General features: G+C 33.1%; 1 protein-coding gene across 1 annotated transcript in view; it reads right to left on the reverse strand.

Annotated features, from left to right (window-relative positions):
- Window positions 1-14,165, reverse strand: part of LOC132699777 (chloride intracellular channel Clic) — a 71,016-nt gene extending 56,851 nt beyond the window's left edge. The window contains exon 1 of the mRNA XM_060666661.1: window positions 13,978-14,165. Coding sequence (XP_060522644.1) covers window positions 13,978-14,046 — 69 coding nt within the window. The 5' untranslated portion in view covers window positions 14,047-14,165. The remainder of the gene's footprint in view (window positions 1-13,977) is intronic.
- Window positions 14,166-15,172: the final 1,007 nt, after the last annotated feature.

Genomic DNA, 15,172 nt, shown 5'->3' on the forward strand with positions numbered 1-15,172 from the left:
ATGCAGGAGATAGGCGGGGAGAGCAGGGAGCCAAAAAAACCTTGGATGACAAAGGATATTCTGGATCTAATGGACAAGAGACGTCAAGCACGAAACAGGGACGAGTGGAAATACAAACAGATTGACAGAGAGATAGGTAGAAAAATCATCGACGCCAAAGAAAACTGGCTACAGAGGAGGTGCGACGAAGTAGAAGAGTTACAAACACAGCACAGAGATAGAGAACTGCACAGAAAGATCAAAGAAATGGCGGGTCTGTGGAAACCCAAACACATATCTCTAATAAGCGATAACAACAACGAACTAGAACTCGACCCCGAAAAGCAAAAACTGATATGGCAAAACTACCTGAGGGAATTGTTTGGAAATGAACAGAGAAGAGAAGAACCTCCCCAAATCCAGAAGGGGGACAAACTACCCATACTAAAAGAGGAAGTCCTACAGGCTATCAGGGACACAAAAAGCAATAAGGCACCAGGCGACGACCAGACGACGGCAGAACATTTTAAGTATATAAGTGACAACGCCATCACAACATTAACCCGGCTTTTCAATGAAATATATGAAAATGGAATATTGCCTCAAGACTGGCTAACATCGACCTACATAGCATTACCCAAAAAAGCAAAGCCCGAAAGTGCGAAGATCACAGAACAATCTGCCTGATGAGCCATGCAGCAAAAATCTTCATGCGAATAATATTCAACAGAATCTATAACAAATGTGAAGAATATCTGAGCCGATCGCAGTACGGGTTTAGGAAACGCACAGGCACAAGGGAAGCTACTCTGGGATTAACTCTAATAGCAGAGAGGTACATGGAAGTCCAAAGGAAACTCTATGTGTGCTACGTCGATTACAAAAAGGCCTTCGACCGTATAAAGCATGAGGAATTAATACGAATCCTGATGGAAATAGGACTGGATGGTAGAGATATAATCATCATCCGCAACATGTACTGGGACCATAAGGGCTGCGTACGAACGGAGACTGGAAACACCGAATACGTAAATATAGAAAGAGGGGTAAGACAAGGATGCATACTGTCCCCACTCCTATTCAACGTGTACGCGGAGTCTATAATGAAAGCATCATTACAGACCTGCCCCGAAGGAGCTAAAATAAATGGGAACATTATCAACAACATAAGGTACGCCGACGACACCGTGGTGATAGCAGATTCGGAAGAACAACTGCAAACTTTGATGAGCATCCTAAATGAAGAAAGCTCAAGAATGGGCCTGGAAATCAATACCGCTAAGACCAAGACCATGGTATTTGACAGATCCTCACAGGGGCACATAACCAACATTATGATAAATGGTCTCAGACTTCAAACGGTGCAACACTACATCTACCTGGGCAGAGAAGTCAACAACCAACTGGACAACTCAAAAGAAATAAGAAGAAGAATAGAAATCGCCAGAACTGGATTTCTAAATATGCGTAAAGTGCTATGTCATCCGAGACTATCAATAACTCTCAGACTAAGAGCACTTAAATGCTACGTATGGGCTCTATTGCTTTATGGCTCTGAGACATGGACACTTAAGCAAGACGACATCAAGAAACTCAACGCATTCGAGATGTGGCTTTATCGACGTATGCTTCGGGTCAGTTGGACAAGCCACACAACTAACGAGACGGTGCTACGTAAAATGAACACACGAGCACACTTGTACACGCTCCTTAAAATACGTAAAACCGCTTACCTCGGACACATCATGCGCCACCAAGAGCACGAACAGCTTCGGCTGATATTGGAAGGGAAGATAGAGGGTAGACGGAACATAGGCCGAAAGAAGAAATCATGGCTGAGAAATATCCGGGACTGGACCCACACAGATGGAAATGCCCTCATACATCAAGCCCAGAACAGAGAAATGTATGCCACAATGGTCGCCAACCTCAGCAGAGACGGCACTTAGGAGGAGGAGGATACAAAGAAAATGCAGAAGCATAAAGTGTACATTATTATGTTACTTGTCTTATTTTTTTTATAGAGTTGTGTTTTTCTTTTTATTTGTATAATATTTTTACGTTGTGCTTTTTGTGTTGGTTTCAATAAAAAAAGATTTTAAAAAATAGGAGTTTGATTTAAATCACTTGATTGAAATCAGTCCAACATTGATTACAATTCAAATTTATTATATAAAACGGAAGAGATTACTCTTGTAATTTAGTAGTATCGAAACTGATAATTTCAATCTTGTAAATACTTTCGTATTATAAACAATCGGGTTATTTTTTGTTATTGACCAGTTATGTTTTCATTGTGTCTAATATAGTTTGAAAATCTTATTTACCAGGCCAGTCATTTTAATACAAATAAAAGTGATTAAGTTATCCGAGCAAAGCTTTAAAATATTACAAAGTAGAAATTAGATAACTGCATATTTTAGCGACTAAAAGCTCAATACTGTTTGAAATCCTATATCTGACATTGTAAAATTGGATTAAAATCATGTTGACGCAACTATATTGATGTTAAGCTACTCGGGACGACATTGTCTGGATTTTCACGTCTTTCGACGTGACTTTCGACCAAGCAACTTGGACACCTACCTAAATAATCTATTAACTTGTAATTGGATTCGTTAGTTTTCCCTGTTATAAATGTTACTTTCCAATTCAATTTAATGTCGCGATAATTAGCGTAACAACATCGGAACAAAAAAAGGTATCTAGTTAATAAAGTCGGTATAAGGCTAAGTATAGATTTTTTCTTTGGCCAAGGAATTTAATTCCGACGCTTTTACTTTGAAAGTGACGAAGAAACGACTGACTGGAAAGAAAGTAAATTTGTCGCATCTATGCGTATCTTTATTCATTTACTTACAAAATAGGTGAGACGAGAATGAGCAAATTATCACACCGGCTATAATATAGGTCTTGATAAAAATTTTTAACGATATGAGTCAATAAAATCTCATGATATCAAGTCAGTGTCGTCGCAAATGACTGATGATATTGAAAATTATTATAAGTCAAAAATAACTTTCACACAGATTAAAAAACGATTACTGGAGTTTCTGGTACAATGTGTCTCCTTGTATAACCGTATCCAAACGAGCTTAAAAAATATTGCATAGCAAGTTTCAAAAAGCAGTATCTGCCATTGTTGAGAGTGGAATGTTACACCTGATAAGATTGACAGTAATTAAAGACGTGCCTGAGTTTCACAAATATTCATCATTCTCTATTGATGGACCTTTTCTTTTTCTCTGCCTGGTTAAGTGGAAGACCCACTATACATTATTTTTAAAGATAAGATGAAGATGAACTTCGCCAGTTCAGATATAAATATTACTTCAGTCATTGACTTCAGTAATTGCTCCACTTAATAAACGGTATTTATTATTATTATTTCTCATTACTAATATTAATTATTATTATAATTGTTATTATTATTATTATTTAATGGGAAATGAAAAAATTTCAGATCAATTCGATTTTGAAATGCTTACATGTCATATACAGTAAGGGCAACTAACCAAAACTATTTTTGAGTTTCTGAAATGTCGGCTAGGGGGCGTAATTGCAATCTTAAATTTTAAAACTCGGTCTCTACAAAAATTTCTAATGTTAGCCGTAGTTAAAGTAGTAAAGTCTTAAAGCTGAAAAAATTCAAATCTTTTTTTTAAATGTTGTTATTTATCTGTATTACCTTTATTATACAATACCTTCGAAGGGCACCAAATTATCCCGTAGCTGACAGTACTACGTTGTGACATGCCTAGACGTTTTCAAATATTTAGTATTGTTACTTATTATTGGTTCGTTAATAATTGATTAATAAGGTTGGTCAACTAAACAAGCCAAAATTGTTGAAGACTCACCAAAATTATTAATTGATAAATTCATCAGTAACCGCAATAAGCTTTAAAGAACACATTTTTAAAGCAAAAAATATTTTTAAAATGTGAACTTATTAAAACGGTAGGCAATCAAGAGGTGTTGACAAGCATCGACATGCAGTGATTGATTTGATAAAAACAAAATTTGTTTTTAAAGCAATTTTAATAATCACAAATGTATTATTTCTGTCAAAAATTCCTATTTATTTTTTAAATGGTTTTCCATATTTTAATACTTATGTAAATACGTCAATAGCTAGTCTCCAACAGTCACTAGTGATTAAACGCAATTTTTTTCGAACAATAAGTGATAGTACTTAACATTTGAAAAGAACTATGCATGTCAAAATGTAAAAAGGTCAGCTACGAGGGTCGAAAGTATTATTAAAAAAAAAGTAATAAACATACATGATAAAACTTCACTTGAGATAAAAAAAAAACATATCGCTGCATTTGACTTTTTTCAGAATTTTTTTATTGTATCATATAACCCCATCTCGTGGCGAGGTAAGGATTTGTAGCCTAAAAAAGCACCTTCCAATAACTCCAAGTTTATTAAAATGCGCTAAGCCTTTTTTTAGATATGAACTTTTATTTAAGATAATATTCGGACACTCTCTACCACTTTCGCTGAGTAGATAGAGCAAACAGCGTTAAACAAAAAAGCCTAGAACTTATCTCAGCTTTGTATGCACGCACGGTTAACCTTAGAAATTCCTTGCAAAAACAGATGTCTAAAAATTAAGATAACAATGACGCTCCCTGGTACGACTCTTTCTCATATTTTTAATAACGTAGCTGGTTGCCCTCACTGGGATATCCGGTATCCGGTATAGAAGAGGTATCTTGTGCATCTAGAGGAAAAAGGATATTCATTTTGTACTGTTGCTCGAGGGAAGTTTGGGTGCCAAATGCCTTGCTACATTCAACAAAAAATATTAGAATACGATCAAGTTATGATTGTTGATAAATCGAACTTGTCAATCATTCCGTAAGCAAAACCAACCCATTAATTAAAACACCTTACATCTGCTCTTTCCTATAATAATTTCCACATTAAAGATATTAAGCGTTCCACCTCAAAATACACCTCATCACAACCTTCCAAAGACAAAGTCCGAAAGCAATCCTGCGCTTGCCACTGTCGTCCTTCCTTACATTCAAGACATCACTGACCACATATCAAACATTCTCAAAAAATATAACATCAAAAGCAGATGTACCACTAATCCAAAAATCTCTCAACATCTTCGATCCGTCAAAGAAAAAAATCCGGTGAGATTAAAGCGTAAAACAATTATAAAAAAAAATTTCGATTTCACATAAACATGATCTCACAGATTTCACGGACTTCAAACAGATTTCACCGGTTTCAGATTATACGGATTCTACAGAGGTTTCACATATTTCCAAATGCTTTTCCAGATTTCAGCGATTATGAAAAATACTTTTTAGGTTATATGAAATTGTTTTGTATTCCGCCGTAATTACAAAATTATTAAGCAATAATATTATAGAAAAAAAACTTAACACAATTTTTAAAAAATTAGAAATTTTTTTATGACCTTAAAAATGGCATGATACGACAAGCAAAGGAAGAATAATTTCCTGGAAAAATTCTGCATGGGTGAATCATTAGTTTATTAAATATCAAATTGTCTAATATCTAAAGATGATTTAACCAAGCGGAATTGCTAAAAAAACAACATTTTGGAAATAATTTGTGGTTTTACGGAAAAATAATATATAAAAAACACAATTAAATATTTTTTGAAAAAGGGAGAAAGATTTACTGTCTTTACATATTCTATAAAATTTCAAAACGAAAGGAACCATAATATTCTTGAAAATTTTGTTTCTTTTTTTCAGGTTTAATTAAGTTTTCTGTTTCAGTCAAAAAGACATGTTTAAAAAATGTTGTTAGAAATTCGGATGATAATTGTTTGATAATATGCTTTATGAACTTAAATTATGCTTTATATCTTATACTCTAAAAACTGCCAAGTGATTGTGTTGAATTCATCAAACGAAGGGAAAATAATATTCTCGAAATATTTTCCATCTGTGAATCATCAGTTGAGGGAACACTCTACAAAATATAACTGAAACTTATTAAATATCAAATTGTGTAATATTTAAAGATGATTTAACTAAGGGGAATTGCTAAAAACACAAAATTTTATAAATAATTTGTGACTTTGCGGATTTCACAGAGCTGTTATGATTTCACCAAGATTTCAAGTATTTTACAAATTTCACAGAGCTGGTACACCATCAATTATGTCCATGGATGATAGTCATAGCATAGAATCAAGCTATTCTGTCGACAAATTTTATTCAATATGTATTTATTATTTATATAATTACAATTATACAATACGCAATATAACAGAATGTATCCATATATTTTGTCTTTCAATGTCCTTGACCGGTTTCCTTTCCTGAACCGGTTTATTATATTATTATCCCGAAAATAAATTTAATACCGATGTAACACTTTGGTAGATGGAAAAGTACCCAAGATTGGAGTTCACGAATTTCCTCGCGAACTTTCGGTCGATAACATGAACAAAGGACGAAACATTATGTATTGGTGTTGGGCTTGTTTTTGTTAACTTTATTTATTTACTGACTACACTAAGCTGCTTCCTTTCAGCACTTCCCAAAACTCTTAAACGGAAATAACCGAATTTGACTGTTAGGTCGGCTGTTAATTATCAATATTCCAAAACGATTGTCGGGTAATTTTTATATTTAGTGGAAGGAGATGACGAATGTGCAGTTTTGGATCATAATTAACAACATTTTCCGAATCTAATATTTAAATGCACTTAAATTCTTACCGCTATTAACTACTCAATTAACAAGGCGGGTTTTGCAACGTTCGGTTGATAGTCGCAGACTCGGTCAAAGAATTACTTAACATCCATAAAACTTAACCTTAAAAACGGTTTCAGACGATTGTGTTCGAAATTAATTTACGATTCCATCGAGTCTCCCGCGAGGGAAAGTGATGTTATTAGACATTATAATAAACCTTACAATTCCCATGGATTATTAAATGTTACATAAAACAATGCGACAGCGATTGTTAAATACCAGGTGAGGAAAATACCTGCGTTCACAAGGAACTCGAAAAATTAAATACCAAGGGGCTAAACTTATCGAAAAGAAGGGCGGTATAAAAAAAATGTGTTTTTTTTGCTCTGATTTGTTCCGAGTGCAGTCTCAAAGTGTTTTATCTAGAAGAAATAATGGGTGTTTTTTTTCTATGTATAGAACTTTAAGTTGGCATTACTGTTCAAGATGGCGACCGATTTAACAGCTGTCAAGTAATTTATTCTCAGTTTGGTTTGGCAATTCATCACTCACGCCTGAACAACGCTTGCAAATAGTGCAATTTTATTTCGAAAATAGTGGTTTGTCCGGAATACGTATCGCGCACTACGTCCATTTTATCGTCGACAGAATCGTCCATCAGGGCAGTTAATTCAATTAACCATGGAACGTTTGCGCACCACGTTTACTCTTATTGATAACTCGCATCCCCAGAGACGCCGTACGGTGCGTACAGAAGAAGCTATTGCTGCTGTAGAGCGTAGCATTGAGGAAGACCCGAATGAGTCCATCCGCCATCGAGCACAGGAATTGGATCTGTGGCCACCCACTTTATGGAAGATTTTGCGGAAGGATCTTGGTTTAATGCTTACAAAATCCAACTCGTGCAAGAATTGAAGCCAAACGATAATCAAGTAAGGCGTAGATTCGTCGAATGGGCCCAAAACGAGATTGCCGTTGTTCCCGATTTTCATAAGCGAATTTTGTTTAGCGATGAAGCGTACTTCTGGTTGAATGGCTACGTCAACAAACAAATCTGCCGCATTTGGAGCGAAGCTAATCCTCAAGTGAATGTCGAAACACCGTTACACCCAGAAAAACTGACTGTTTGGTGTGCTTTATGGGCTGGTGGAATCATTGGTCCGTACTTCTTCAAAAACGATGATGGGAACGTTACAGTCAATGGTGATCGGTATAGAGCTATGATTACTAACTCTTCCATTCCTGAATTGAATAACCATGATGCCCAGGAGATGTGGTTTCAACAAGTCACACAGCTCGTGCCACAATCGATTTATTGAAAGACACGTCTGGTGACCGCCTAATTTCACGTTTTGGACCTGTGAATTGGCCTCCAAGATCTTATGATTTAACACCGCTAGACTACTTTCTGTGGGGCTATGTAAAGTCATTGGTCTATGCGGCTAAGCCACAAACGTTTGACCATTTGGAAGACAACATTCGCCGTGTTATTGCCGATATACGGCCACAAATATTGGAAAAGTCATCGAAAATTGGACGTCCAGATTGGACTACATCCGCGCCAGCCGTCGCGGTCATATGCCAGAAATCATATTTAAAATGTAATGCCACAAGATTATCTTCCGGATAAATAAAATTCATGTCAATCGAATAATCCATCGTTGTTTTATTGCAACTTAAAGTTCTATACATCGAAAAAAAACACCCTATACCAATGCGAATTGCCAAACAAAATTGATAATGGTGTATGAAGATTATAGACTCGTTTTAGACCAAGACTGAATGGTTGTTTTTCCACACGCTTCAAATTTAAGTTTAATTTACATTTAAATATTTCTCAAAATGTGCATATTTTTTATAATATGGTGTGTGGTGCACCTAACATACTATGTCATAATATGATCGAGCTTCCTATTGCAAAGTGGTAAACAATATTTCAACAAAAGCTTCTGTTAAATAATTTTTAGCTCAAGAGAGGTATGATATATAGAAAGTTTAATAATTTTTCATCAAATTCAAAAATGCAATAATATATATTTTAAAAAATGAAGCTGGGACTGGTTTTAGCAGATGTGGCAACGCTACATTTCAAGGACAAATCAACGACCAAAATTGATACACCAGATTTCACACAAACATGATTTCGCAGATTTCACGGATTTAACAAAGAGTTTACCGGTTTCAGATTATGTGGATCCTATAAATATTTCACAGATTTCAAAATACGGTTGTAAGTAATAAAAAACTATTTTCAAAAAAATGGGAAAGAGTTGTTTTATAAATTCTATAAAATTTCAAAACGGACGTAAACGTAATATTCCTAGATTAGTTTGTTAACTAATGAGAAGTGAGAGAGAAGAATACTAAGATTTCTAAATCTAATTAGAAAAAAAAAAATAGGAAACAGATTTTTTTAATGTATAAATAAAACTTTTATGTCAATTTTGAAAACTTATTAATTTTTAATTTAATTTAATTAATTTCATTTTGACACTAACACTGAAACAAATCATGCTTTTTTTTTAAAAGAGGTTTTAAAGTAAAGTAAAATATATTTCAAAATCAGTCAAATTCGGTTACAGCAAGAAATTCAAGAAGTTCAGAATAATAGCTATTATAAACGGTTATCTACTATAAATGCGATTATAAATGTTATGCATCCTCGTGCGTCAATAAAGAGCGCTATAAACAATATTGTCCTTAAATACACATCAATACAGAGAATTTTAAAGATAAACAAAATGCATATTTATTATTACTAGCATCTACAAAATCGCCCAAACCAGAAAATGTAATGCCAGAAACTATAATTAAAATTCTACTGTTTAAACATAGACTCTATTCCTCTAGAGAGCGCATTATTGAAGCTGGACTCCTCTATTTCGAACTAGAAATATGATGAAATATGAAACCTTCAAAATATACATTACATACAAGACCTTTCCAATGAATGTAAAATTCAAAGTTGGTGTAAATCCAACAAGAAAATAAATCACTGGACAAGGAGTAGTGTTTAATGTTCACTCTATTGGGGATTTAAAACAAAAACTATTTATTTATTTTTTTACTTTGAACTATTCAGTTTTGTTTTGTTTTTTTTTTTTTGGTACGGACTTACGCCAATACATTATAATTATATTTTCTTTTTGGGTCATAAGCACACAACCTTTTGGTTGATTTGTATGCTCGCCAGATGTTTATGAATTGTATTTTGAAATAAACTACAATTTCTTCAATACAACTACCTCCCTCAGCTGTTTAAAAAAGATTATTTTTATACCGAAAATTGTAACTTTTCAAAAAAATACACGTTCAACAAAACAAACTCACTATTGGGTGTTTTTATATTAATAAATCGTTTAATACATTATTGCATTATTGTAGTTTTTTGTTATTAACTTTAAGGTTATTCTAAATAGGCGTGCTATGTTATAATCCTTCAATAGGTCTTTCATTTAAAATTGGCATTTACGTATCTATAACGGCTAAAATAGGGAACAAATTCTTTTGAAAATCATGTATTGATTGAACCACCCTGTATATTTTCTGTTTAAAGCAAAAAATGTGCAAGTGTATTGCAACATGTGCAAAAATTTGTGCAAACATCCCGTAGGCGATAGCGTAAATCTCACGTCATAATATGATACAGCTGCCTATTAATTAAGAGAAAGTTTTATAATTTTTCACAGAATCTAAAAATGTAATGATATAGAGGGTGTTCCATTTCAAACAAATAATTGGCATATGGTTCGATAAGATGGGGCAAAGTTGCATGTTTCAAATAGTTTAAAAATTTAATAATTTCATTTGTCATTCTCCTCATACTTCTAATAGGCTATAGAGTGTGGGAGACCCTGTATACTGTTTCAAATTTAAAAATAGCAAAGAGCTTAGGAATTCAAAGGTACTTTAGTTCCCATTCCCATTCCCCCGGGTTCGTTAAAAATACAAATTTACAAAAACTGGGGAATAATGTATTAATCTTTGTCGATTTCAGAAAAATTAAAAGGATGTTAAAATGAATTGTTATTTAAGTTCACGGTGTACGTAGTCAAACAAAAGCCTTAGATCATCGTACGCAATCTATTCAATAATTTTGTGGGCGGAATCAGTCGCACCCACTGTTTTCTCTCTGACGAATTCTGTTGCAAGGTGCTGTTTAAAATAACTTCAAAAATATTTTACTCTACGATTACCACGACAATCAAAAATTAACCATTTCTACCATTCACTATAACATTATACGTTTCTGGTTATATTAAAAAAAGTTATGCCGTCAAAGTTCAACAAATATACTATACTATATCGGATGTTAATGAAATTACTAGCCAAGCGTGAAAAAAATTGAATAAATCTGAAATGCAGAGATGTCATAGTACATTTTGATATATAAAACGGGAAATTATAAATAAAAAAATAGCAAGTGCGATGAACTTTCTTATTTTCAATGAAACACACTGTATATTTTTCTATTACGAGTGATTTAAATCCCAGTGGAGATGTTCTTTTTATTTAGTCAAAAACTCTAATAATTGTATGCAGTCAATTTAAATAAGAAAAGCAAATATTCCACAGAAAAATTCCAAACGTTAGCATTGGCAAAATGTTATTAAAGATATTAAAATAGTAGTTTTTTACAAATCATCTAGCGTTCGTGCGTTTTTTTATTAAGTCACGAGCTATGTTTAAAGCCACAAAAGTCTCCAATCGGACCTATGAACAAACTGCTTACTTTTTTTATTAAAAGGCATCCTACTCTATATATTTTTATTTTTTGCTTTTGTAAAAATTCGTTCGGCGTCATATTTTATATATATTTCATATCCCCTAGAAAAAGAAGGTCAACAGAAAAGTTGCATAGTTTCATTCAGATTTTAAACGCCCTGTATATTATTGCATTGCAGTTACGAGTCTGGGTCTCGTTGATTTATTAGTTGATTCATTAATTAATCTGATTTTTTCTATTATAACTCAAAATGTATTCATATAATGAGAAATGAGATGAATAGAATTGTTGCATAAAGAATTCCCGATAAAATATATTTTTTTAATAACTGAAAGTCATTTGAAAGATTATAGTGTTTTAATGCACAAGAAGAGGGAGGGATAAGATTTGAAAGATCCTCTGATGCAAGCGGTTTTAGAAATGACTTTATAACATGTGTTAGGACGAATTTAAAAATAAATAAATATAAATGGAAAACTTGAAGTAAGTCTTCCACATGACCCTTATCTGCAGTGATACAAGTTGTATATAATAGTTATATAAAGTAAGATTTAACGGATTTTACAGATACTTTATGAATTGTCAAATAATTTTACGAAATTTGACTGATTGTAATAAATAAGTGATACATTAAAAATTATTGAAAAGAAAATATATTCAAGAAATACGTTATTTTAAAACCTTTTTTCAAAAAATGTTGTTTCAGTGTTTAGTACGAAAATAAAAAAAGGATGGAATTAGTCATGAACTTGGTAAATAAATAAATAAATAAATAAATGTTCAAAATGGTTATAATTTTTTTTCAAAATTCTGTCTCTTATTCTTTCTCGTATTTTTTCTTTATCGAGTTACTTACAGGAAATGTCAAATTGACATAGCAACTACACCTAACGTGAATTGTTATACTGTAATCGGCATCGTTATGACATTTTTAGGATAACTTGCAGTTATATCAGAAGTAAGTGCCTGCTATGTGAAATTATTTATCTTTATAACTCTAATTTCATATTTTTTTTAATAGAAAAGAGCATGTTTATGACATTTATTGAATTTTGATAATTATTACTATATGTTGATGAAAAAATGCCGGAAATACTTTTGAATCAATGGGTTGAGTGAATATTCCAAAAAATCGAAATTATTTATCAACAAATGTTACACCTATTTTTAGACGCCAATCTACAAATAACTTAAAAATGTTTAATTAAAAATTACGTAGGGCCATTTTTTAAACATTTTAATTTGTTTATTTCATTTATTTAAATGCAAGTCGCTCAAAACTCATTGATAAAAAATCTGTCAAACCTTTGTTATCTGTGAAATTTATTATATATATATTATATAGTATTCCAAAATTTACTTTTATAGTTTTGAACAGTTTCTCATGAGTAAATCATCTTTAATATATTTTTAAGGCATAAGAACAGGTCATAAATAGCTTTCATTTTGCAAAAACATCCGCTGCTGTTTCTAATAATTAGCGGAATTCTTAACTAAATGCTTTTTCAACGAAGAAAATTACTAAATTAAAATTTAAAAGTTAAATATTTAGGAACAAAAAATGAAATATTAATTTTCAAGCTTTGAAAATGTATGGAATTTATAAAATAATACTGACAGTACCTGTTTCAATTTTTTTGAAAAGGCGCTTTAAGTGTACGTTTTTAACTTTTTTTTTCACTTAGGACTGACTACAAAATGTTTCCACATAACCTAAAAATTAATCACTGTAAAATCCGTGAAAGCTGTGAAATGTGGTGTACCAATTTTGGATTTTGGACACCATTTAACACTTGTTTTGTTGGAAACTGTTTTAATATATTTTTTTAAGTAAATAGTTTTAATCAAGTATTTATTCAGATTCTAGTGGTTGTGGTGACTGATAAAAATTATTCACAGAACCAAAAAAATGAGGCTTGAGTAAAAGTAGGGTCGAAGCCCGAGCTTCGATGTAGGATTATAGATTATCAAATCACATTCCCAATAGATATCCATTACCCAGTCATTCGCGTAGAGACCACTATAACGGCAGGGTAACTTGCTAACGAGGGTGAGTAAAAACCATGCCACGATGGAAGAGATGAGGGTTTAGTAATTTCTATTTTTATCTCCGCCATTGACGTAGCTAGCACAACAAACACCCAACTAAAATAATTTTTTTCGAACTAGAGAAAGAGAACATTGCACTCTCCGAGGGCCCTTTATCATGTAAATTCGATTACAAAACACGTAAAGGTGACACGGATGAGACTACGTTGGCAAATGGCAAAAATTGTGTAAAAATAGGAGCATTTTAAATGTACGTATCCTTGGATTTTTCCAAGGTCATATACCTAACATGAGGTATTAGTAGTTGTACAAATTAAAGACGTCAGCGGGTATTTTAAATATTAGATCAGAGTCGCCAGATGAGCATACGTTCAAGCACGACAACCGTCTAAACAAAAGCACGCCATTTTCTAAACCCGCGCGTCAACTTTCCGCCAAAAATCGAAAAAATAATCAAATGTTGAACTTATAGTCACGCCCAATGAAATGTTGGCTATTTCAAAAGCATAATCTGTATGAACTTACCCTGATGATGAGTTCAATTTCCGGCACATCGTCTTCGAGATGTCCGTTTTCTGCAATTTCGTCCGACATGGTAAAAAAATCGGTCAAAAACACTTGCGGTACTTGTGTATTGCAAAAGGCACTTTAACGAACACAGCGCGTACGAAACTTTACTGTCACTTAACTGCGCTCAACTGCTCTGTTCGTTTCGTTGAAATTTTCACGAGGCCATTGAAAAGTGACACTTGCATGAGGTAGGAAACACTTCCGTTAGTAACTTTGGCAAGCTTTCGTCTGCAACACCACGGTTAGATGTCACTTGCACAAGCTTCGAAGTTCTGCGTAAAGATGCCGCGACGCTATACTAAATCTAGCAGCCTATTGCATGACCATTGATGACGCACATATCAGTTACTAGATGGCAGTTGCCATGTTACAAGATACTTAATTGCCTTTTTGAATTATTGGCACTTAATTACCGGTAGGATTATTCTAAGTGATATCACATCACGGGATTGTAAATGGTGAGATTGTTTTCCCTATCTAGATATCGAAAAAAATGTTGTCATGGTGTGGTGGTATCACATCAACTTAACAACTTAATAGAGAGAAGCGCCATTAGGGATTTTTCTAAAAATAAATTGGCAACGAATTTTTATTCATTTTTTATTTATTATTATAATGTTTCAATACAGGGCTTAAGGCTTTACATCTTTGCAAAATCTTTGGTTAATTTTCGATTTTGATAATTTTCTTTTGTTGGATAGATCTCAAAAACCCATTAAAACATTATGTTCCTTAGTACATGGACCTGAAGTCATGGCTAACTTGGACTGATTTTTGAGGTCAAATATCAAGAAGGGCTATTAGGGGTTTCTATAAGACTCAAGTGTCAAGTGTCAACGAAATCTAACTATACTATTTCCATGAAGTTCGAATACAGGGTACTCGAAATATCGCGAGCGCCTCGCTTAAGCATTACTCCGGTAGAATGTTTGTTTATAACTCAATTTTGATAATTCTTTTTTACTGGATATATCTTACTAAAGAGAAATGAAACAGTTTTTTGGATATTGCTTCGACTAAAGTCATGAATAATTGACACAGTCTTTTGAAGTGGAAATCGAGGAGTACATGAACATCATAACCAACAACAAATGAAGTTGTATTGTAAATAGTAGATTTTTTTTTTAATTATAATATTTATTACAATTTA

This window comes from Cylas formicarius, unplaced genomic scaffold (genome assembly GCF_029955315.1).
Source record: "Cylas formicarius isolate icCylForm1 unplaced genomic scaffold, icCylForm1.1 PGA_scaffold_3__17_contigs__length_32017465, whole genome shotgun sequence".
NCBI lineage: Eukaryota > Metazoa > Arthropoda > Insecta > Coleoptera > Brentidae > Cylas > Cylas formicarius.